The sequence below is a fragment of the Typopeltis vanoorti genome, chromosome 1 (genome assembly GCF_054136105.1).
Source record: "Typopeltis vanoorti isolate ZY-2024b chromosome 1, IOZ_Tvanoo_1.0, whole genome shotgun sequence".
In the NCBI taxonomy this organism is placed as follows: Eukaryota; Metazoa; Arthropoda; class Arachnida; order Uropygi; family Thelyphonidae; genus Typopeltis; species Typopeltis vanoorti.
Window position 1 is genome coordinate 180489375 of NC_143549.1, and position 27229 is coordinate 180516603.

The 27229-nt window shown below is 34.9% G+C and overlaps 1 protein-coding gene across 1 annotated transcript in view; it reads right to left on the minus strand.

Annotated features, from left to right (window-relative positions):
- Megf8 (multiple EGF like domains 8) overlaps positions 1 to 27229 on the minus strand; it is a 752012-nt gene that overhangs the window by 203529 nt on the left and 521254 nt on the right. Inside the window, exons 26-27 of the mRNA XM_090404705.1 lie at positions 8544 to 8685; positions 5427 to 5628 (exon numbers count right to left, since the gene is read on the minus strand). Of these exons, the coding sequence (XP_090260831.1) occupies positions 5427 to 5628; positions 8544 to 8685 (344 nt within the window). The remainder of the gene's footprint in view (positions 1 to 5426; positions 5629 to 8543; positions 8686 to 27229) is intronic.

A 27229-nucleotide genomic window follows, 5' to 3' on the forward strand; every position in this document is an offset into this window, starting at 1 on the left:
ACAGGTAGAACAAGAGATCTATTTAGAAAGATAAATGAAGTTACAGAGAAGTTTACTCCTAGATTAGGAGTTGTAAAAATTAATTCAGGAAAACGTTTAATGGACGAAGAAGAAATGAAAAAAAAAATGAAATGAGTATGTACAGGATTTGTACAAGAAAGATATTAATATTGAAGGAGAATCTGAAAGGAGAGAATTTGTTGAGGAATCCATGATAATGAAAAGTGAAGTGATATCAGCAATGGAACAGCTGCTAAAAGGAAAAACTCTTAAGGCTGATGGAGTTAGAGCAGCTGGGGATGAAGTAGTGAATATATTAACTGAAATTTGTCATCTGGTTTGGAGAAAAATATACTGGCCTAGAGATTAGTAAACATTAATATTCATCCCAATTCCGAAAAAATCAATCCCAGAAATCATGAAAGTTACAAAACCATTGTTTTAATTTCGATGCAAGTAAAGTTATGCTGACAGTGATCCAACAAAGGCTAGAGCCATATGTGAATAGAGAAAAGCCAGGCTTTAGGAAAGGTAACTAGAGACCAGACAGCAACCATGAGATGGATTATGGAAAGCACAAAAATATTTCAGAAAGAAGCAGTATTCATCTGTTTTATTGATTATAAGAAAGCTTTTGATCACAACAGACTGTAGAATGTAATGAGATCAATAGAAATACCTGAGCATCTAATTCTCTTGATAAGAGAGCTGAATGACAACCAATAAGCTTCAGTAAAAACAATCTTTGGAAAAATAGTGTTCAAGTGGAAAAATGGGTGTGGCAGGGTTATATACTGTTACCCTTTTTAATATTTATAGTGAATATATTATGCGAATTGATAACTTGGACAAAGACCCAGTGGGAATTAAGATTGGTGGCAGAAAAATAAATAATTTAAGATATGCAAATGATAAAACTTTCATAGCAGAAACAAAAGAAGATTTGGAGCAATTGATTCTATTGGTTAAGAGGGAAAGCAACAAAGTCAGCCTTCATTTAAACATCAGCAAAACAAAAGTGATGGCTTCTGGCAATTTATATGAATTTGTGATTGAGGGAGATAAAACAGAGGTTGATGAAGAAAGCTTTACCATGTCCTATTCTGGGGTCCAGAATAGGACATGGTAAATGTGAAGATGAAATTAAAAGAAAGATAGTCAAAAAAAAAAAAAAAAAAAAAAAAAAAGCTATGCTAAACCTGACAAAAATTTGAATTGTCAAAGCAATGGTATTTCTAGTAGTGATGTATAAATGTGAAAGCAGGATCATTAAGAAGCATGACAGAAAGTGAATTGACTCATTTGAATTATGGTTGCAGAAAAGACTATTAAGAATCCCATGGACTGCAAAAATGACTAAGGTTTTAAAGAGTATAAAGACAGAATGCGTCCTTGGAGGCAACGATTGCTAAACAGATGTTCATGATCTTTTGGTATATTATGTGAACAGCTGGATCACTGGAAAAGGCAGTATGCTGGGGAAGAATGAGAGACATTCTGCAAAAGAGTTCTCTCCCGTTGCTCTCCCCGTTGTCTGCAAACAGCTGCATATCACTAGTTAAACCCATGCCAATATCATTAATATACAAATTGAACAACAGTGGTCCCAAAACAGACTCCTGCAGTACACCACTAGTTACCTTCCTCTTACAGGATAGAGCACCCGAATGTACAACTTTCTGATACCTATCTCACAGCCAGTCACTGATCCAACTCAGATGTCTGTTATCCAATCCCATCTGTTTCAATTTATTTCATAGTTTGTAGTGTGGGAGCCTATCAAAAGCTTTTGCAAAATCCAAGTACACCACTGTATATGGACAACATAAAAGAACTTAACAAATTGAACTTACAACTGCTGTAAGAAAAGACAAGAGGCTGAGTGAGATGAGAACCTTTGTTCACAAGATTGTGAAGAGTCGAAAATGACTGGATGGCACATAACAAGGCAACTGTAATAGAACTATTAATCATATCAGGTTCAGGGTTCTAAGGAATAGGCCTGTTAAAAGAGTTAAGAGTGAACTGAATCTTCTGTGGGAAGAACTTGCTCTGTTGTATAATATGCCGGCTATTGTCAAGTTCTAGTTTGAGATCATGAAGGCTTGAGCAAAGAACATGAGCTCTATTCAGAAAAGTTTTAATTACTCTAATTTTTTGAGATCAGATATGTGCAAATATTGCTATATATAACAGCCAGTGACGGTAGGTAGGTTTGCAATAAACAGAGGTAATCAGTACACCAGAAGGAGAGAGAGAGAGAGAGAGAGAGAGAAGGAAAGGAGGATGTCCAAGAAGTTTTGCTGTCATTTTCAATCTCCATGATGAAATTGATATGCAAATATAGGTTTTGATTTCAGTAAGGAAAGACAGTAGAGCATCTATTTTGACAATATGGCAAAAATATCAATTATATAGCATATCCAGGATGATGGTTAAGGTTGTACACAGAAGAACAGTGGTCTTCTAGATGCTCAAGAAAGAAATTAGCTAAGGCTGAAAAAAGAGGGCTTCCTATAGTGGCACTTTCAATCTGCTTATTATTATTATTAACATCCAACCTCCATGGAGTCAGAGACTCATCATGGAAGGTACACACTATTGCACACAATGCTCATCCAACCATGCCTTAAAATGATTCTATGTGTCTACATTCACAACACACTCAGGCAATGCATTCCACTCACCATCAACTCTCCATGCAAAGAACCTGCTCCTCTGCTCACACCCTCTTTATACAGTCTCCAGTGATGGCCTCTTGTTCTACTTACCCCCACTCATTCCATGAAAAATCTCCTCCATGTCAACCTTATAACAACCCCTAACTAGCTTATATGTCTCAATCATATACCCCCCCCCCCTTCCAACTCTTCCTCCAATACATGAGGCTTTGCAATTCACATTCTCTCAATCTATCCTCATACTCCACATTCCAAAGACCGCTGACAACCTTTGTGAATATTCTGTGGACCCTTTCCAACATATCCTTGTCACTATGAAAACTCAGTGACCATATCTGATCACAATAATCCATGTGAGGCCTGATCAAGGCCTAATACAATGGAATGATAACCTCTTTATTTCTTCTTGTCAGGGTCCTCTGCATCATTGCCATTATCCAATGTGATGTTTTCACAACTTGTGTAATGTAACCCCTGAATTTCAGGTCCTTGTCTCCCAGATCTCTCATTTCCTCTACCTCCTTTAAAGTTTCCCCACCAAGTGTATACTCTGCATCCCATTGTTGCTTACCAAATTTCAACACCTTACACTTTGCAACATTGAAATGACAGTTCCACTTATCTGACCATTCATGCAATCTATTCAAGTCCTCCTGCAAGGCCATAACATCTGCTTGACTCTGTATTGCTCTCCCTGTTGTCTGCAAACAGCTGCATATCACTAGTTAAACCCATCCCAATATCATTAATATACAAATTGAACAACAGTGGTCTCAAAACAGACTCCTGCAGTACATCACTAGTGACCTTCCTCTTACGGGATACAACACCCCTCCCATGTACAACTTTCTGATACCTATCTGACAACCAGTCACTGATCCAAATCAGATGTCTGTTATCCAATCCTATCTGTTTCAATTTATTTAATAGTTTGTCATGTGGGAGCCTATCAAAAGCTTTTGCAAAATCCAAGTACACCACTGTATATACATCTTCCCTGTCCAAGGTATTTGTTGCCTTGTTATTGTAAGTTACAAAGTTTATTTATTTTGCAAACAAAAAAGCCTGAGTGCACATGACAAAATTAAACAGCTTGACCACGTCTGGAGAAAAAGCCTGTGATAATAACTCAAGAGTTTCAGCACGAGAACACTCAAGAATAAGGAGAGAATGTTAAACTTGTCCATGACATCAGTACGCTGTATAGATGCATTTTTTATTTTGGTCAAGAAATCTGAAGTTCTTTAATAAAAGAGCAGAAAGGGCCAATCAGAACTTTTGAGAGAGTCGAGAATTTTGCTAGAAGATATGCAGGAGATAGTCAATTACAGCCAATGATGGGTATAAGAGGAATACCTTTATGGATTTTTGACAAACCATGGAAATCATTAAGGGATCTACAAAATGAATCTTCAATTTTTTTGATAGTATCTTTGTCCAAGTTGGCAACTTCATCCCACAGAAAATTCAGTTTCTTGATCTTGCTATTACTGAGATTGTGATCAATTTGTTGGTAGGTTCTGTTAAGTATGGGAGGAGGGTCTGGAAAGTTCTGATAAAACCCAGAAAAAAAAATATTAAAGCAACTGATATAACCACAAGAAAGAACATACTAGAAGCAGAGTAATGAAGGTAGCTCATGTTCTTATATCCTCGTATGTTCTTTCTTGTGGTTATATTGGTTGCTTTAATATCATTTTTGTTCTATATTTTCAGTAAATGTTTGTAAGAACTTTCCAGAACCTCTCCCCCCCCCCTTGTAAAAGAAGGGATATTTTTCTGTTGTAATCAGAGATCATCATAACTACAACGGCTCTTCCTTTGTTAGCTTCAGTAACAGTTAAATGACTGTTAGGTCTCAAGAATTCCAAAATATTAAATTTGGTCAGGGAGAGAAAGAGAGAGAGATGGATTTTAAGGGGAAACATAGCCTTGAGAAGTACAGAAGAAACTTCAAGATGGAGCATACAGCAAGATTTGGCACATCATTTATTTTTTAAAATGGGCATCATCAAAACTTTGCTGAATAGAGCACTTGTTTGCTCTAACAGTCATGATCTTCAAATTTGAGTGTTTGTTGAAAGAGAGTGCTGAAACACAAATTACTCATCACACGAACATAATGACTATCATTCTTTATTTAAAATTTGGCAATTTTTTTTAATATATACATATATATATCGCATCACACAATGTACTACACTATACTACATTGGTGCTTAGCTTGTATCTTTTCACCATTGTTCTTATTCCTTGTTTGAAAGGTCTGCTCACTGAAGATGATCTATTAGGAAGTGGAGGAGAGAATCTGAAAAGTTCTGATAAACACCTAGAACAAAATGATATTAAAACTGGTATAACCACAAGAAAGAACATACTAGTAACGGAGTTATGAAGGTAACTTATGTTCTTATATCCTCATATGTTCTTTCTTGTTGTTATTATCAGTTGCTTTAATATAATTTTTGTTTCAGGTGTTTATCAGAACTTTCCAGACCCCCCCCCCCTTGTATATTCAGTCAAAATATTTCATTTAATAGTGTTACTAAACTTCTTGTGCCTACATGTTTCAGCTTTTGTTTTTTAGCATGTCATAAGTGCTGTTAGGTACTTGATTAAATTGCATTCTTCATATCTTTAAAAACAGATCTTTACATAAATAAAGAAATGCAAATCTACATGGGAATTACTGAAGTTAATTTTAATGATCAACAAAAAAATTATCTGAAGTGTTTTTATTCTTACTGGAGCGCAAAACTTGTCTGGTCCACATACATATTCCTAGACTACCACATTTTTCACAGTCAGAAGCCAAACAAACTTGCATAGGGCAGTCTTTGAGTTTCAGAACAACCCGCTGTGGAACATTGCAGTCATTTTCCTTTTCACATGATGACCCTACAGGAATGCATCTGCCAACTGGACAATTGGAACACCATTTACATACCTTAAGAAAAAAAATATTAATCTTTAAAAAATTTAAAGATAATAAAAATAGCATTTATTTATTTAAAACTTAAATATCATTCAGAATTATTTTCAGTAAATGATTAACTGAAGGATGGATGAATTACTAATTCAAGATCAATACTGCCTAGTTTTGCAGCTGGTCACTTAAAGCTCAACAATTTTGTTATAAAAACAAATTAAAAGATCATCTTGCAATTTGTAAAATAACAATTGTTTGAAGCATTTTAGATTTTTTTTGGTGTGTTTATAAATCTTCCTGAAGATAGTCAGCCAATGAAAGACAGCAAAACATGTAGAACTATTTAGTTTTAAACTACTATTTAGTAGGCATTACATCAATTTTTAAGAAGAGTGATCATCATCAAGTACATGTTTAACAATCTGGCTTCACCCATTCGTGTTAGCACTACCCCCACAGAGCCCCATTGGCTATTAAAGTCATCTATAAAAAGTTTATAGATGGTGGTGGCAGTTTATTATTATTATTATGTGACACCTCCAAGGAGTCTAAGGACTCATCGCAGGAGGGTACTCCACTTCAGATGCAATATAATATTCACAAGGTTAATCTGAGGTGGAAGATTTGTAGTGGCCAGTTCAGTGGAGTAGTATCAATGGAACCTATAGAAAAGACAATGTATCAACAGATTATTCATTAATGGAAAAGAGACTGGAGAAGGTTAGTAAGAGAGGGGATCATCGATTAAATAAACTGATGTCTTCTGAATACAACCAATCATGAGGTCCTAGATGCATCATCCCAATCCCATTGTTCCAAATGTGGGACAATATTTAAAGGTCAAGTGGATTCAAGATTTATAAATCGTCAGGGTTTGAGCAGCAGAGGAATGTTGTTTTGAACAAAAAATGAACACCAAACTTTTCCGAAGAAAAAGAGGCTATGGATATGATGTGTTTGTGACAGGATAGGCTAAGTGTAAATGCCAATCCAAGAAGAGAAACTAAAACTTAGCTGGTGAGACCATCGTCAAATGTGAGGGAAAGCGACACATTGTCTTTCTTCATGAAGATGAGACAGCATTATGCATTTTGATAGTATTACAACTCTCCAGGTTATTCTCAACTCCCACTTGATAATGATGAGAAAACCAGTGTTTAAGGCATCAGTTTAAGAAGATCTCAAAGCCTTAATCATGTGAGTGCTAAAAGTTTTGTAAATGAAAAACAGGAATGGAGAGTACTGTCATCTGCAAAACTATGAATAGGACTGGATGTCAAAGAAAGATCATTAACGTACAGAAAGAAGGGCATAGGCATAAGCACAGACTTATGGTGCTCTGGCATTGAGTGAAAAATCTGATTAATTCAAAGAAACCATCTACAATGACATGCAATGAACAACTGGAAAAGAAGCTGGCAAGCTACCCACACAACGGTAAGAGGAATACTACAAAATGGTAATTTGGTAAGGTCTCAATACCAGTCTTGATAAAATACCTTGGAAATATCAAGAGAAAGAATTGCAAATTTACTGACTTTTTCAATTACCAGTAATTTGGTAAAATTTTCATAAATACGTGGTTTATAGGTAATTTCTTACATTTTCAAAAAACATTACATTCATAATCAATAATTTTAACAAGACTTTTATGGAAACATAAATCATGAAAAAAGAAATTATGAAAAATATAACATTAATATAATTGATATTATTAAACCTATATGGAGTCAAAAGACTCATTGCAGGAAGCAGGGTTTGACAAATTAGGCAAAATCCTACTTGCCATGCAAAAAATGTATGGCAAGTAGGATTTATCTCAAATGTGTCTCAAATTTAATGAACTCGAGGAGTTCAGTAAACTCCTTGTGGTCTATATCTGTGCTTTTTTAAAGTTAAAAAGATGTTGTTTACAAAGTTGTTTTTATTAAATAAAAAGTATTCTATTTTGTCCAGTCTGCAGTCAGCAAAAATGTATATGATATTAGGGACGGGCATATTCATGGTAAATGTGACTTCTCCTGAATATCACTTAGGATCTTCTAAGGATATGCTCTTTTTGAAGTTTGAGACCTTTCCCCCCATTTAGAAAAAGTTTGCACCAGTATGTCATCATTATTTTTAAGATATTCCATTGGGAATCTTTTCATTTTAATCACTTTAACTTGACTACCTATCATGACTGGTATTATTTTCTTGTCTTCAAACATGAAGCCTTCTAAGAGCTTGTCTGGTGTTTTCACATCTTTTACAACCAGCATGGATCTCCTCCACCCCTCAAACATGTTCTTGGCTCCAACTATTTCTTTTAATACTCTTGTTACTTGTCTCAGCTTTTCTGATCCAGGAATCTTGATTCTGAGAGTCCTCACTCTAGACAGAATGGGAACTATCTTTAAATGGGGACCATCTACACTACTCAGTCCTCCATGTACAACGATGTCACTATTTATAATCTACAACCAGGGCCACCGACATCCCACCAATGGCATTTTTTATCTTTAATTTATGTTTGTTCTCTGACTGATTTGCTAGAATGGGAGATGAAAAATCAGAGTTTCTGAGAAAAAACCTACCTCTGTACAAAATTGGCTAACTCATCATCAATTTGGGGGGGGGGGAGTCCATATAAAGATTCCTCACATCATGTGATGTGAGGAATCTTTATATGGAATCAAACTCAGGTCTTTTCAAATCAAAGGATAAATGATTTGGTAAGTCGAAGCATGTTGTGAATGCTAAAAGTGTAATTCATAGTTCAATATGACAGATATATTACTGGTTGTATGAAGCATCCCCTGATTAGTCTTATGAGACCATGAAGATCTGATAATAAAAGGAGAATTTTTTATTTTTATTTTACATCCTACTTGCAATTATGTAATAAAATAACTTTGCATTATACATTTCAACTGCAGAAAATCAGTACTTACTGATTTTGCATCAGGATGAGCAGGCCATGATGCAATACATTCCACACATGTTGTATATTGATAACAGTCTCTCTTTTCTAACCATTCCTTGTTACACAGCATTCCTGGAACTATTTCTGAAGCCTTTTTGGGATTATAACAGCTAAAGAAAAAAAATCACTTTCAGCTATTAATAGTTAATTTTATGTTGGTAATAAGTGCTAATTTTGAAACAATGATAATACATATACAGTAATCTACCATTAATCCAACCTTCAACACAATGGCCCTGCACCATGTACTTCAATTATCCAACTTTTCAAATATCAGAATGACAAATTGCCTTCCAGATGTGGTCAGATAAATGGTAGATTACTGCATTCGTTTGTATACACACACACACTACTTATGGAATTTCTTTGTAAACTTGAACCAACTATTAGTACTCAGTATTCAAACATCTTCATATGAGAATTACAACTTTTCTTGGGTTCTCTTTAGTCTAACTTAAACAGTCTTGAACTGTAATAATGGGGTAGTCAAAGAGTAACATGGCATAGCAATGACATAAGAATTTAAGTTGACTGTCTAGTTGCAGCTGATTAGGTGAGCACCATGTACTATCATGTAGTGTTTCCTCCCCAAACACAACATTTGGACACAGTTTTTTTTTTTTTTACTAGCCAGATGGTTGGCAAAGAACTGTGTACACTTTCTGTATTCTGGAAGAAAACACATACAAGACGATATATTCATGCAAAGATACACCATCATCCTCATCAGAAAAGTGGGACTATTAAAACTTTAATACACTGTGGTTATGATCTACTGATGAATTACTACCTCAAGAGTTATACAATATGTGAAGTCAACTTTCCATTCCTGCTTCCTGAGCTTTAGATGAAAATTACTTGCATTCCACTTTCACATGTCAAAGGAATATCAGAGTGACTGTTAGAATTCTCAAGAAGCTCAATGTAGCATTTTGTCCTATTCAGAAAACCTCAAGTTTTCTTTCTTCACCTAAAGACAAGATTTCTCCATTAAACTTTCCAGACATCTACCAGATTCGTAGCTCATGTAGCCTATCTTGTTCTGAACAATCTGGAAGAGCTGTCAGTGTTCATCATGAGGAACTTAAAATATATATCAAGTAATGTGAACCTGAACAATCTGGCCATGTATAACATGCCATCTCTTCTAAAAAAAAGTCCTTTGCAGAAAAAAAAAAAAAACTGAAAGAGCATATTCCTTATGGAATGGCTTTATAAAGAAAGCAATGAAGCATTATTGTTGTCATAATATGAACAAGTCTGATGGATTATGTTTATCTTCTTACAATAAATAGTACTTCTTCAATCTGTTCATCTTTCCTATTTTTTTTTTTTTAACTCTAAGAATTATTCACCATTTGTTACCTTACTAAAGCTGTAATAGTGAGTTTTTTCTGTTCAGTTATACAGTGTTGTTCCATTTTTTTTAAACTAACAAAGTCTGTAATAAATAGGTGAAAATTCTACTGAAAAAGAATTTATACAAGTCATCTGTTTTTTATTTTGTGTACCATACAATATACTAGCAAGGTACCAAATAATTGGTTTTGCTTTGGTATTCAGCCCAATTTGCATATTTTGCTTTGGTTGAACAGAAAAAAAAAGATTCAGTATTTGGCCAGCCAAAGAAGAAAAAATTGCAGTTGCATGCATGCATAGAAATAATAAATGCAATGAATCAGGGAAAAGCAAATGCAACATGCCTTAGCATGCTACTTATTCAGCAGCATGCTAAGGCATGTTGCATTTGCTACAGGCACTTACTTGGGTGTTGGCTACATTTTTAATTCAGTTCATATTATAGTCAGAATCCATTTATATTATGATGTCATAAAATATTCAAAAAGATTACAGTTTTGGTGGCCATAAATAATAAAACATGCAATATTTGGAACTTTTACAATTTATGTGAAGATTCATTATTTGCAAAATGTAAAATGTGCAAACAGCAAACAAACAAACAAACAAACAAACAAAAAGTGTTAAATATCCATGCAATCAACCATGATTTAAATATATTAAGCTGAAAGCAGTGATCTTTCTTTAATGGAACCACTACAAAATGTATTGGAGCTTTTCGAGGAAATTACCAACACCATGAGTTAAAATGTTGCTTTAATTTCATAAGTGCTCCAGACTATTAATACTCTGAAAATGTATTTATCTTAAGATGAACATAGCACTCTTTTTGGAGTAGGAGTAATGAAAAAAATTTTCTCTGTGAAGAAACTAATAGAACATTTGATACTTTATTCAAAAATAAACACTATATTATTTCTACAATATTAGACTCCAAGAAATAAGCTAGCATATTTTAAGTCAAACAAGATAGATTTTATTTAGATGGTTTTCTTTATCCATGGAAATTAAAAAAAAAGTGTCACATGGAGAGAGATAGGACAAGTAGAGATTCACACGATTTTTTTTTGATTCTGTGTGAGCAAACAAACTACAAATTTAGTGGACACACTAAATTTGTGGTTCGTTTGCTCACAGAGAATAAAAAAAAAAAAAAAAAAAAATCATGCGAATCCCCCTCATCAACTGTTTTTCACTTCTCTCTCTCTATATATGTCTCTCTCTCTCTCTCTTCATAGCCTCTTTTTTAACTGCAATTCCTGTTTGATTTTTCCAGTCATCCATCTCATTCCAATATTTTATATATATATTTTTTTTCACTCGAAGTATGCAGTTTTCCTGCTAATATGGAAATAAATATTTCTTAACTTGATCCTATGCATAACTGACCTCTCTTTCTTCAAATTCTTCTATTCACTGAACTTTCCAACCAGTTTCTATTATAATCACCTGCCTTATAATTCCATATAAATTCCTTCCTTATTGATACTTCGACATGCCTATTCAGCCTCTGAATCAGAACTATATGGTTTACTCTTACTAACTATGACATTTCCACAAGCAAATCCACTAATGCAGTGTTTCCTAAAGCATAGTATGTGTACCGGCAGGATATGCAAAAGGTCTTTAGGAGGTACAAGGCACTGTAATAACTAAAAATCTAAAGGAGAAGTTTAAAACAAAAGGTGTCTCTTGGCATGTATTGAATGACCTCTGCTAGGGCCACATCTAGTTGATGGCACGATAGAATTGCAACATTGTGGTTTTTTTAACTGTACATATGTATGTATTAAGAGTTTAAATTCAAATAGTTTGAACCATGGTCAGAACTCACCACTATTTGGAATAAATGGTATCTTAAATTGTATGACTACTCTGCAGTAGTTTCACCAGCCATGAGTGCATCAATAGAAGTTTAATCATGTTTGTGTCCCAAGTTTGATAAATGTACAGTTCATAAGCACAATGATAACATTCTTACTTTTTTATTGCAGTTGTGTGATTGGTTATTAACAAACCTTGAAGTGCAGTCTAAATAGTTATTAGAATATTTAATTAATATCTCTTTTGTATTTCTTAAACCTCTACTAGGGACTGATGATTAAAAACAGGATGATTTAACCAGTTCATCTTTTTGTCAATACTGTATATATATTGGATTTGAATAACTAAAAATGTATTTAATAATTTCTTAGTTTTTTAAATTATTAAATAATTTCTTATTTAATAATTTAATAATTTCATGCTTGTAATTTATTATAATGCAAAGGTTAAAAAATAAATACCTTTATTAATTATTTGTGTTTGAATGAAATATTATGACTTCTCCCAAAAGTGTGTTTGCCTGAGAGGAGTACATGGGTACAGAAAGTTTGGGAAAAGTTTGATTTCTGGAATTCCCTGAAGAATTCCAGAAATCAAATTCCCTTATTACTATATGCTGTTATTTCCACACAATTTATATTCCTGAAATCCTTATAGCATTAACGCATTTTGCACTATTGCAAAATTGGCAACAGTGCAAAATTAGCACTTTTTACTAATTTGCTTAACCATTTACTGCTTTAGTTATTAAAGAGAGAGATATTTAGTTGTTTATTTAAGATGCAAAACTGGGGGTATGCAATACCTGATTAAGGTGTTGTAGACATTTGTAGATGACTTAAATAAATTAGCATGGTGAGCAAAGAATAATGGTTATTAATTTAATGTTGCAAAATGTAGGGTTATGACGGCATGATCTTGCATAGATTTTGGTGCACTGACCTACTTCCCTGTCAACACTAACAAAAGAAATTACCACAATGAGTACCACTGTTGTCCTCCATACATGTGAATGCCCTTGTTCTCAAGGTAATTTAAATCCCTATCTTCACTGACCATGTATTGTTAAATGTCTTTGATAATGCTGGCTTGAACTAGCAAGCTATTGTTCTTTTGCAATTCTTTTTGCCATTATTATGTTCCAGAAACTTCAGGATGAATCATGGCAAAAGGTAAAGAAATTTGAACATTAAAACTTGAACACCTGATGTCTGAAACATATCAAGTGTTCAAATACAGGCTTAGCCAGAATGATTCTAACACTACATAAACCAAAGAGCTACATCTTTAACTTGCTCTAACTCATTCAATAATAAACTCATGTATAAAATAATCATATTTAGAGAAGAATTTTAAGTATTTAACTAAAGAAATTGTTGACTAGGTGGATAATACACCCAGTTTCTAAATAATGAGATGGAAGTTGAATTCCCATCATACGAATGGCTGTTCTTAATCTTTAGGTGATAGATGAATTTAATCACTCTGTATCATTGTGAGACTACTCACAATGATACTCTTAGTGATACTTTTGATAGAAGCCTTAAATAATTTATAAACAGTTCCATTTTGATAACTATCTAGACTATCACTGGTGTCAAATATATTTGTTTTATTTTTTTTGCTTTTAATGAAATCTTGGAAGTTTCAATAAAATATCATCATCATCATCAACAAATGGGTCCAATGCCCGTAGGTGTCTGCTGCCATCTTGATATGATTCTTCCATTGCATTCTATTTTGCACAAGATGACTCAGTTTCTGTATAGAGTTTCCGCACCATTTGACGATGTCATCGCTCCATTCTCTGTTTGGTCTTCCTCTTTTGTTCTTTCCTTCAATTATTCCAAACAGCAACGTTTTTAGTTTTCTCTCATCATTCATTCTACGTATATGGCCAAATAGATGTAGTTTCCTTTTATTTTCTGGATCAGGTTTTCTTGTCTATCGTAACTCTGTTCAATAACTCCTGTTGTCCGAATATCATTGTTTTAGTTTTTTCAAAGTTGACATTTAGTCCATATCTTTTTCCTTATTGTTCTTCCCAGATGTGTGATGAAGGTGATTGGTGATATTGGGTCCCCTTGTCTTGTGCCTTGACTAGTGGCAAAAAAATCTCCAGTCTCACCTGCTATTATGATTTTTGCTTGTGCTTGGCTGTTTATATCTTTCAGCAGGCGGATCAATTTATTGTCCACACCATAGGATTCCAAGACAGCCCATGTTATATTTTGGTCAATATTATCAAATGCTTTTTGGAAGTCCACGAAACAGCAATATATCATTTTGTTCTTTCTTCGAGCTTTCTCTGCTATTAGTCTTAGTGCGAGTATTTGTTGCACTGTACTTCGATCTTGTCAAAATCCGGCTTGCTCATCCGGAAGATGTGCCTCCACATACCCCTTCAAGCGTTCTATTAGTATTTTCATTAGCACTTTGCCAAGATGACTCATTAATGCAATAGTTCTGTAATTGGTGCATTCTAAAGCACTGCCATATTTTCTGTTGTTACACCCTGATATCTTAAGAATGTAAAATTCTCAGTTATCATGGTGTAACATGAAGAGCAAATAAAAAAAAAAAAAAAAACCTGCATTAAAGCTAATTTAAATGAATTATTTAAAAGAAAAAGGAAATATTCTTGCATCCAATAAAATATATATAAAATAAAGGTGTTTGGATAAACTAACTAACAAAAAAGAAAGAATATATTAATGTTGTAATATGGTATAAATGAGAAAATTTAACTAAATAAGACAGAAAAGGATTATTCATAAAAGATGGTATGTGAGAGGCCAGAGATTAAAATATTAAGTAAATTCATAGAGAAAATTTGAAAGGGGATTAAGTTAGAGGCTAGCACAAGAAAAACAACAGAAAATCGCTTAGGGCCGATTCCCGGATTGAGACATCGTTTGACTCGCCGACCAAAGGACTTTTGGCAGAAAAATGCCACCCTAATTGGTCGGTGAAGTAAAATCAAGAAGGGGGCGGAGAAAAGAAGTAAAAAAAAAAGGTGCCGTTAGGAGAGCAGGTATAAAAGGGTTGGAACCCCCCCCACGAGGCTTTCTGGTTTTTGTTTTGGTTCTGTTCCTGAGGAGTTCTCTACGAGCTCCGTGGCATAGGTTTCACGCGGTTTTCCTGAGTGAAGATTGGGGTTATATCTCTGTCATCACAACATGGAAACAAAAGTGAGCAGGATTTTGATTCCGAATTTCCTATGTAAGAAGCGAAGAATACCATAGAGTCAAAGAAAAGGAAACATATTCTTTGTGTTTCAACTTCAGTGACAACCACGAGAAAGGGAAAGCTGTAAAGATATCGATATCCACGTCGCGAGTTGCTCAGCCGTCATATAGATGATTCAAAATGTGTCCTGAATTACGAAAGTTTAAGACCATGTAAGCATAGTTCAATTCCAAAGGGAACGTAGGAGTAGCAGATTATCGGAGAGGTTATACCAAGCTAGTTCAATCAGAAAATGGTAAAGACCCATATGGAAAATTCAAGAAAGAAAGGTACTGTAAAATATATCTAATGTTAACTAAAATTTGTCTGTAATAGGTATCATTATTCTAATACGGAACTGTTGAAGTGACCATGGAAAATTTATACTAGGACTTTGGTATCTGACAGAATATAATGAAAGTAAGATTGCTAATGAATATTATTAAGTAACTACGTGTCCTGAGAATTTTGTATGTCTATTGCAATGTATAGGAAAGTTGAAATGCCATAGTTGTGTGTTAGTGCAGAAAAAGGTTTAGTTAATCTACTTAAGTTTGAATAGTTAAATAGTGTGAATTAATCGTATTTGTCCATGTCAAATGAATTTACGTGTTGAATGTGTATGGCAGCATGATCGTAATACTAGTTATGTGTTAGTGCAGTAAATGGTTTAGTTAATCTACTTAAGTTTGAATAGTTAAATAGCGTGAATTAATCTTATTTGTCCATGTCAAATGAATTTATGTGTTGAATTGTTATGGTGGCATGATCGTAATACCCATTATAGGATCATAGCCTAATTACTTGTAATAAGCTAATGTTAGTTTGTAAGTATTTAGTTTAGCATTAAATTGAGTAATCACAAAAATTGAATTGTACCATGTTAAGGAATTTAATAAACCTTTTGTCCAATGATAAAACAGTTGTCTGAAATTGCTGTCCAATGCACCACTTGAAAAATTACGAACATAATCACGCGGGAAATTAATGTTAAGAAACGAGATAAAGTGTCACGACTGCAGCATTGTTTCACTTTCAGACATATTTGAGTTCTTTCTCCTTGTTTTTGTATATAATATCTTAAACTAAATATCCCAAAAGGCGCAGTATAAATACAAATATTAGGAGTACTAAGGGGAGAAATAATTTAAGTATTAGTAAAATTTTTGGTGATATCTCGAGCATAGATAATAGTAGAACATCGATAAGCGGAAATTATAAAATAGAATAAAAATCATAAAATGGGACACAACATAAATGGCACAGTTGGCAGGATGTAGTTTAGCTAATTAAATCTTAATTACAAGCTATTCACAACAAATTGGTTTTGGTAGCAGATCAGACAACTGAGAGGTAGAAGTTTAGTTAAGTTTTGTTGAGAATTTTAGAGAGTTAATTGGTGTAAATTGGATGCAAGTATGACTGAAAACCCTCCAGTAATTTAGATATGGATGACAGGGAATTCTTTCGTTACATTAACCCACAGCAGGTGTTCCCACAATTTTCGGGCGAGGAGACTGATGACGTCCTAAATTTTTTTAGGTATATAGAAGAGCTTAGAAGAATCGGAGGATGGACTGATTTTCAGTTGCTAGTCCTACTCCGAAGTAAACTGGTGGGAAAGGCTAAAGCTTTCCTGTATTCTTCCCCCATTCTCAAGGAAACTCTGGATTACTCCCGATTTAAGACGGTCCTAATTTCTGAGTTCTCAAAACTGGGAAGCTTGGGACCTAACTTATGGAAGCTCCAGAGGTGCTCTCAGAAGGAAAAGGAAAGTGTGGCTGAGTTCCATAACAGGTTACTGACGATAGCTGGTACCCTAAGTGTCCTTAGTGAAGAAAGGCCTCACTTGGACTGGGCCATTTTCCAACAATTCAGACAGGGAGTCAAACCTGAGTTGAAGGAAACAGCATTTGATAAGGGATTATTCAATTTAAGAGAATGTTATTACGATGCTGTAAAGGAACGCGAACAATTGCTCGGAGACCTCCGTCCCACACATGTTCAGGGGTCAATAAACATAATTGAAGAGAAGGGAAATTCTGAAAAGGAGCAAAGACATAATAAAGAGAGTAAGGAAAGGAGAGAAAAATCAAGGACAAGAGAGAGACTAGAAAGGGACAATAAGCAAGAGATAAACAATTTGACAGAGTCTTATATTGATTCAGATAAAATCAGGGTTATTGTAAAACAAGAGATAGAAATACTTCAAACACCTATTATGGATCGGTTAGATGAAGAAATGAAACAATTAGGAACGTTATCTGTAAGATCCCCAGAGCCTAATTGTAGCCGAACTGAGGAAACCATTAAGTTGGTTAAAGAGGAAGTTGAGCGTCTGCAAAGACCCCTTCTCGATAGATTAGACTCAGTTATGCAGAGACTATCCGAAGTCGTACCACAACAAGAAACAGTTATTTCTCAAAATCAAGGGAGAGTTAGTGACCAAAGAGACGTTAGAGAGCCCCCAAGATGTTTCAGTTGCAACAAACTCGGACATTTTGCTCAAAACTGTTACTTTAACAAGAAGCGCTTTGGTAGAGTTCATGACAGAGACTCAGATTCACATACATATACTAACAGAGTATGGAAAAAGGAACAAGGAAGAAAGGAGCATCCTTACGAGATGGAGGTGAGGGCGAGTGCATATAGAAAATACTGCAATGCTTTGCTAGACACTGGGGCCCAAGCTTCCATCATATCGGAGGATTACTTTAAAATAATAGAATCTCATGCCAAGGATAATATCCCTCACCTTAAACAACGAGTGAGAGTGTCAGGTGTCGCAACTTCCATGACTTGCTTCTGGGTCTGTGAATCTAAAGTTATACCTGCCTGAGTTCAAATTATGTGTTTGGCAGGAGTTTTTGATCCTACCAGGATCCTCTCTTCCACACATCAAGCTGATCCTAGGCAGAGATTTCCTATCAAGGTATGACTTTAAATGTGATTACATGAGGAAAGAAATATACTTATTGGGAAGGAGACAATTTACAAGGAAGGGGCAAACTCCAGAGTTACTTAAGGAAGAGAGAAATGAGTCTCAAGAGAGGAATCGTGAGTCCCATGTAACAAAATGAAGAAATCATCACATGAGGAGGTAGTCTGTGAAAGGAAATCACAAATAGTTAAGGTTAAATCAGCAGTAAATTTCTGCAAGGTTAGAAAAGGGAAGAGAAATAAAAACCAAAGAAATTAAGTACATCAGTTATGAGTATGTGGATAATAAAGTACAAAAAAAAAAAAGGGTGAAAGGGAAAGAGGAACACTTCAAAAAAAAAGAAAAATTTCCCTTAAAGAAATTTTTTTGTTTAAAGGAGGGACCTTTGTTACACCTGATATCTTAAGAATGTAGAATTCTCAGCTATCATGGTGCAACATGAAGAATAAATAAATTAAAAACCCTGCAACAAAAAAAAAAAAAAGAAGATAATAGATGAATTAATTAAAAGAAAAAGAAAGATTCTTGCATCCAATAAAATATATAAAATATGAAGGTGTTTGTTAAACTAACTAACAAAAGAAAGAATATATTAATATTGAGATATGATTTAAAAGAGAAAATTTAACTAAATAAGACAGAAAAGGATTAGTCATAAGAGATGGTATGTGAGAGAGGCTAGAGATTAAAATATTAAGTGAATTCATAGAAAAAAGTTGAAAAGGGGATTAAGTTAGAGGCTAGTACAAGAAAAACAACAGACTATCGCTCAGGGACGATTCCCGGATTGAGACATCGTTTGGCTCGCTGACCAAAGGACGTTTGGCAGAAAAAAACGCCACGCTAATTGGTCGGTGAAGTAAAAACAAGTAGGAGGCGGAGAAAAGAAGTTAAAGAGGGTGCCGTTAGGAGAGCAAGTATAAAAGGGTTGGAACCCCCCCCCCCCCAAAGGGCTTTTGGTTTTTGTTTTGGTTCTGTTCCCAAGGAGTTCTCTACAAGCTCCGTGGTAGGTTTCACGCGGTTTTCCTGAGTGGAGATTGGGGTTATATCTCCGTCGTCACAACATGGAAACAAAAGTGAGCGGGATTTCGATTCCGGATTTCCTATGTAAGAAGCGAAGAATGCCATAGAGTCAAAGAAAAGGAAACATATTCTTTATGTTTCAACTTCAGTGACAACCACGAGAAAGGGAAAGCTATAAAGATATCGATATCCACGTCGGGGGTTGCACAGCCGTCATATAGATGATTCAAAGTGTGTCCTGAATTACGAAAGTTTAAGACCACGTAAGCAAAGTTCAATTCCAAAAGGAACGTAGGAGTAGCAGATTATCGGAGAGGTTATACCAAGCTAGTTCAATCAGAAAAAGGTAAAGGCCCATATGAAAAATTCAAGAAAGAAAGGTACTGTAAAATATATCTAATGTTAACTAAAATTTGTCTGTAATAGGTATCATTATTCTAATACAGAACTGTTGAAGTGACCAAGGAAAATTTATACTAAGACTTTAGTATCTGACAGAATATATTAAAAGTAAGCTGGCTAGTGTTAATGTTATATGAAAAATTTAGTGTCCTGAGAATTTTGCATGTCTATTATATTGTATAAGGAAGTTTAAATGTCATAGTTATGTGTTAGTGCAGTATATGGTTTAGTTAAGCTACTTAAGTTTGGATAGTTAAATAGTGTGAATTAATCTTATGTCCATGTCATATGAAGTTATGTGTTGAATTGTTATGGCGGCATGATCGTAATATCCATTATAGGATCATAGCCTAATTACTTGTAATAAGTTAATGTTAGTTTGTAAGTATTTAGTTTAGCATTGAATTGAGTAATAACAAAAATTGAATTGTACCATGTTAAAGTTTTTAATAAACTTTTTTTCCAATGATAAAACAGTTGTCTGAAATTGCTGTCCAATGCACCACTTGAAAAATTACGAACATAATCACGCGGGAAATTAATGTTAAGAAACGAGATAAAGTGTCACGACTGCAACATTGTTTCACTTTCAGACATATTTGAGTTCTTTCTCCTTGTTTTTGTATATAATATCTCAAACTAAATATCCCAAAAGGTGCAGTATAAATACAAATATTAGGGTACTAAGGGGAGAAATAACTTAAGTATTAGTAAAAATTTTGGTCATATCTCCTGCATAGATAATAGTTGAACATAGATAAGCGGAAATTATAAAATAGAACAAAAATCGTAAAATGGGACACAACACTGTTCTCCATATTTCATTACATAGCTGATATTTCTTTTACAACTGATTCTCACCATTATTTTAGCATCTCACCTATTATGTTGTCATTTCCAGGACTCTTGTTGTTCTTGAGATGTTTTATAGCCTTATTCACCTCCTCTTCCAAGATGTCATTTTCAAAGATCTCTGCTGGTGGAGAGATTGCTTTTAGTTCTTTGATTACTTCTGTTGCAATATCATTTAGTTGATTTTTATATAGTTCGCTGCAATATCTTGTCCATCTATGTATGATTTCTGCCTTGTCCATCAATACTTTACCATTTTCATCTTTGACTGCTACTGATCTTGTTTGCCACTTCCTATTGACATTTCTTATAAGTTTGTAGACCTCTCTAGTTTTGTGTTCTCCATAGTACTGTTCAATGTCTTTGCACTGGTCCTCCAACCATTTAGCTTTATCAGATCTTGCTGCTTTCCATACTTCATTGCATTTTTGATGGTATAACTCATGTGCTGCCTCTGAATTATCTCTTTTAAGTTTCAGTTCTCTTTGCTCTTGAATCAATTTTAGGGTTTCCTGAGTTATCCATTTCTTGTTGATCTTTTCTCTTTCAGGAATTACTTCCTCTACTGCTTTTTTTTAGCACTGCAGTCAGTCGTTCTGCTCTTGTATTTATATTTTGTTTTTCACTTGTGGTCTTAAGCTTAGTTTCCAATATGTTCTGATATGCTCTTCTTAGCCTGTCTTCATTTAATTTTGAGATGTCTCTAGTTTTTTGGAACTTTCCTTTGTACTTCTGTTTCAGTTTTAGTCTTATATTCGCAATCACTAAACTGTGGTCCGAATCAATATCAGCTCCTTGGAATGATCTGCACTGTTGAACTGAGGTTCTCCATTTCTGGTCTATTAATATCAGGTCGATCATATTCCTATGTTTGCCATTGAAGGAGTGCCACGTCCATTTACGACAATCTTTTTGTTGGAATTTGGCATTGCAAATCGTCAGGTTGTTATCCGTGGCAAATTCCAGAAGCATATCTCCACATTCATTTCTTTCTCTACATCCAAATTTTCCCATAACCTTTTCCCATCCTGTGTTATTTTTGCCAATCTTTGCATTCCAGTCTCCTCCAATGATGAGTATATCCTGCTTCGGCACCTCATCAATTACTAATTGTAGATCCCTGTAAAATTTCTCAATGTTTTCATTTGCACTCTCTGCAGTGGTTGCATATATTTGAATGGTTGTGATATTAAATGGTTGGGCACTGAATCTTGCAACCATTATTCTTTCACTAACTGGTTTGTATCCTATCATTGCCTGACAGGCCTTGTGACTTAGCAGGAAACCTACACCTGCTTCATGCTTACTTTCATTTCCTGACCAGAAAACTCTTCCACCATTTGATTCACCTGACAATGTCCATCTCATTTCTGAAATACCCAATAAAATAGGCAGCAGATTTAGTTAAATAAAATAATATGGTCAGCAAAGCAAATCATTTGTTTGATCTTCCAAAACCTAAGATGGCTATCCTGGTTACTTCTAGTCCCATAAGATTTATTGTGAAAATTAAAATAATTAAAAAACTGATATTAAATTTATTAATATTGCATTTAACATTAATTTCTGACAAAATGGGTATAATATAATATTTATTTGGTTCTTGTTCTGACTGCTAATTTACCACAAATTCTTCACATGCATTATACAAAATAGAATCCAGGCTTTAATGAATGAAACAATAGAAGATCAAGCAGGTTTCAGACCTAGGAGGCCACATATAGACCATATTTTTACAGTTAATAGCCTGGCTGAAAAGTACTAGTAAAATATACTTGTACACTGCCATTTCATTGACTTTTGTTTGACTTTATTTATTTGATTCTATTAATCCCATTAGCAGGAACAAAATAATAAAGATCTTAAAATCTATGGTGCTAGATTCAGAAATACAAATCTTTATTATGAATTATTATAAAGATACCAAAGCAAATGTCATGTCAAGTTTAATAAAATAAAAACAGACAAATTTAAAGTAGAAAATGGAGTCATGGAGGGGTTGCTCATTCTCACCAAATTTATTTACTTTCTCAGAGAAATATGCAAAACCACAGCCGAAGAAACAGATCAACAAATAAATAGCAAGAATATCAACCACATTATATATATGTAGAAAATAACATTAAATGGGCTCATATGAATAAATTAAACAAAATATGGAAAAAATAACAGAATTTCAAAAAGCCTCAAACTAAAACTATAAAACCATTATTATACCTACAGTAACATATGGAGCTGACACATGGAGATTCAACCAGAAAGAAATACAGAAAATGCAGAGCATTCAAAATGAAATACTTAAGAAAAATAACTCGCAGGTCAGAACACAAAACAAATGAACAAGTCAAACATGAATTAAAAGATAGAGAAGACATCATAAATATAATTCTTAAATAGCAATTAAGATGGTTTGGCCACCTCCAGAGAATTTCCTCTTAGAAATTACCAAATATAGCCTTGAATGGAGGAAGACAATCAAGAGGCAGACCAAAAAGAACTTGGTACAGTCTTTGAAGGAAAAGTCACAATTATCTGGCTTCAGAAAGAGGACAGAAATGGCAGGAGATAAAGCTGGATGGCAAAGATTTGTTCATAGGGGAGGACTAAACCCATAATCTGAATGATGAGAAAGAAGTTTTAACAACAACCAACTAGTTAAATGAGTTTTTAATGGCACTTGTGATGTAATAAAGATTATTAGACAGACATATTCAGGGAAATAAAGAAATAATTTTTATTACTGCAAATATTTTGACCAGAAATTAACCGGCCATCATTAATGCAGAAAGTCATCAAGTAATTTTGTTGATGCACTGATGATGGCCAGTTAGTTTCTGGTCGAAATATTTGCAATAATAAAATTTATTAATCATTCTTGTGAAAATGTATGTAATAAAAAATAAACATGCCAATCTTCACTTTTTGTGTTAGGCTCAATGGTCTGTCATGGCCAAGTAATTTGGCTTCTTAGAAATGTGCCAACTGCTTATGATAGGGAAGTTAATCCTCTCTGCATTGCCTGCAAATTATGTGTTCTGGTGTAAATTTTCTGCAGAATGAAAAACCTGAGTTTCCTGGAGGAAAACTCTGCCACCTCAGTGTGAGAGTGGCTAACGGACTGTCAGCTGAAAAGCCCTAATAAAGGTTCTTTACATCTTAGCTCTTTCTAAATGAAGTCACAGGGAGATTCATCTGAATACACAGTGCACTGTAGAGGCTGTTTTCCTTATAATCATGCTATATGTTTTCCTTATAATCATGCTGAAAAGGTTTGCCAGTGTAATTAGTGTAAACTCTCTCCAATCTCACTCTGGCTCAAATCTCACTATGGATGGATGTCTGTGACTGTCTTTAGTTGGGAGATGAATTTCATCATTCAGAGTCAGACCATTATGTCACTTACTGGAAGCCTGAAGTGGCTTCAAAAGTTCCAAGCTTGGTCTCTACAGCAGGATTTCCAGACTATGTTAAAAATACTATATATATATATAATTATTAAAAATAGAAAAAAAAATCTTTAGCCCACACGTTACAATTATACTAGAGGCTTATGAAAACCTTTTGTTGGTGGGAGCCACATAAAATGACCAAATAATAATAATGATTAAATGTATTTCTATTTTGTACCAAATTCTCTATACGTTGAAAAGTTTGGTAAAAAAAAAAAGTTAAACACTTTTTTTGGGGGGAAAAATCACCTTTATTTCTCAACATAGTCTCTATCAAGATCTACACATTTGGTCCAGCGAGTTTCCAATTTTGTCATCCCGTCTAAAAAGTAGGATTTGTCAAATTGTGCAAAATAGTCATTGACAGCCTTGATGAAATCCTCGTTCAAAGAAAAATTTTTCCCACCAAGCCAAATTTTTAAGTTTCGGAACAAGAAGAAGTCACATGGGGCCAAGTCAGGAGAATATGGTGGATGTGGAACCAATTTGAACCTCAATTCATGCAGTTTTGCCATTGGAATGGTGCATTGTCTTGGTGAAGGAGCACTTTTTTGTGCACCAATCTTGGCCGTTTTTTCCTTCATTTCTTCTTTTAAATGGTCCAATAATGACACAATAGACTCCTGTTATTGTCTTACCCTTTTCCAAATAGTCTATCATGAATTGAATTCCTTGAATCGCAAAAAATAGTGGCCATCACCTTCCCTGACAGTTGACAAAACAGTCTTCACTTTTTTCAGTGCTCTTTCACAGGGTATTGTCCACTGTTTTGACTGTTACTTGGACTCAGGTGTGTAGTGACAGATCCAAGTTTCGTTTACAGTCAGTGACAAATTAATGCAAAAAATCCTGCGAATTGCAATTAAACATTGCCAACACTGGGTTGAAAAATCTTTTCACATGCATTTTTGATCAACAGCTAACAATCGCGACATCCATCGCGCACACAGCTTTTTCATGTGCAATTTTTCATGCAGGATATTATACACCCTCAGTTGAGATGCCTACAATCTCAGCAATCTCATGCACTTCCACTCAGTGGTCTTCCATAACGATACCATGGATTTTGTCAATCGTTTCCTTCGTAGTGACCTCAGTCGGGTGTCCGGAGTGCACTTCATCTTCGATGGACTTATGATGATGTTTAAACTCATTTATCCCAAAATAAATTGTCTTTAATGTTGGTGCAGAGTCCCCATGAACTGCATCTAACTCGGCTTTGATCTGCACAGCCATCCACTTCTTCAAATAAAAGTGTTTTATTACTGTATGAAACTCGTTTTTTTCCATTTTTATGAAAAATGCAAACACGGTCATTTTAAATGTTTGCCAAATGAGAACTACACATCTCACATGGCTAAAATTTTGCGAGCGATCATGAAAAAGATGACACGTGCCAACATCGGTATGAATGAATGAATTGTGTTGCCGTCTATTGGAAATTTGCCAAACTTTTCAAACAACCCTCGTACATATGCTAATGAATATAAGTTAACATAAATCAAATGTATTCTCTATTATAAGCTTTGAATTAAATTTTTTCATGAATGTGTAATATTTTTTTGTCTGACAACCTACTAGTGTGTGTGTGCGTGTGGGTGGGAAGAGTATTGCAGACGTGAGTATAATATATGTTGCATATTAAACTTCAACAGAGGAATACGGTTTATTGATTTTTTTGTCTGACAACCTACTAGCATGTGTGTGTGTGTCTGAGTTGAAAGGGGGGGGGATATGCATACATGTGTGCATAATAATGTTGCATATTAAGTTGTATATGCTACAACAGAGGAATGCAGAAATTTGTACAGCTTATCACATTTGGAGAGAAACACATAATCCAACATATTATAACTACTATCAATAAATTCACGTCCGCACGGTTAGCCTAGTGGCTTTGCGCTTCGCAACCATATGCCTGGGGAAGGAGTGTCCTAGGTTCGATTCCCGTCGGAGACGTGAGGAGCTGAAGGATCTTCCTCAGGCATAGCTAAGTTAGCCGGTCTTGGGCGCGGGCAGTAGGGTTTTTTCCGCCAGTTTAACTGGTGTTTTTCATCCCGCAAGCAGTCAAACCGGCCCCTTGAACACACAGGGATACAGCCAAGAATACCTTGAGGCATAGGAATGACCATTCTATCCTCGTATTTCGGTTACGAAATCCAAGCATGCTTGGAAGGTTGTGGGCCTTAAAGGCCTGTTAAAGCCATTGGGATAGATAGATAAATTCACTTCATACTTTTATGTCATTTTCAAATTGAATTTATCTTATATAATAAAAAATATATATATTGCAATTTAATAAAGCTTCTAAATAATTTCATTTAATTCGATATGGATCCCATAAACAAACCATACAGACAATAACATCAAACCATATGGATAATAACTGTTATTAGACATATATTCATGAGAATTAATAATAATAATTTTACTATTGGAAATATTTAAGCCTGAAATTAACAGACCATCATCAGTACACAAGCAAAATTGCAACGTGAAGCTCAAACAAAGGAATGTTTTTTTTTTTTTTTTTTTTTTTTTTTTTTTTTTTTTTTTTACAGATATGAGCCAAGTGCTCTTAACTAAAATTAAAATATATCAACTTAGAAATATACTGCATGGAAAGAATTCAATGGACAAGGAACAAGCAGTCATGGCATCCACCTTAATAAGATTTAGGATTTCCTTTTGCTGCAATGACTGCAGCGATCCAATGCAGCATACTTTCCACAAGTATATAATAGAGATCAATGCGAATTTTGGCCCATTCTTTGTGTAGGCATGTAACGAGGTCCTGGACCTCATTACATGTGGAGCAGACACCCCTTGACCTCTTCCAACACTACATTTCAATAGGGTGGAGATCAGGACTCTGTGGAGGCCAGTCAGGTGTGGTGACGTTCCTGCCAAAAACCATGCAATTACGGCAGCCTTATGATACAGGGCATTGTCTTGCTGAAAGAGACAATGGTCAGTTCCGTAGAAATGACACAAAGTAGGCAGCATTGCATTGTCCACAATGTTCAGATACCTTTCGGAGCTTAATGTTTGTGGCACCACAAACAGAGGTTCGAGGCCAAACCAGGAAAAACAGGCCCATACCATCACACTGCCACCTCCGAATTTCATAGTTGGGATTATGCACTCTGGTCAGAAATGTTGACAGAGCATCTGCCACATCTATGTATCTGCTCAGTTGAGGGTGTAGCATGATTCATCGCTCCATAACACAGCTTTCCAACCTTCCACATCCCACTGCACATATGCTTTGCACCACTGAAGATGATGCTGCATGTTTTTTTTTTCCCCTTTGGGGGGGGGGGGTAAGTGGGGCTTGCATGTTGCAGTCCTACCACAGAAACCTATGTTGTGAGCCTCAGTTCTGAATGTTTTTGTACAGATTCCAGTCAATGTCCAGAACGCAGCATTCAATGTGCTAGCCAACAAATGGTGGTTTTTACATATTATCCTTCGTAGCACCCTATGTTCACATTCAGTGAGTGTAGTCATCGACTGCGTGTAGCAATTACGGTTGACTACCTGCACTTCCATCTCAGTATGGTGTCATTAATTGCT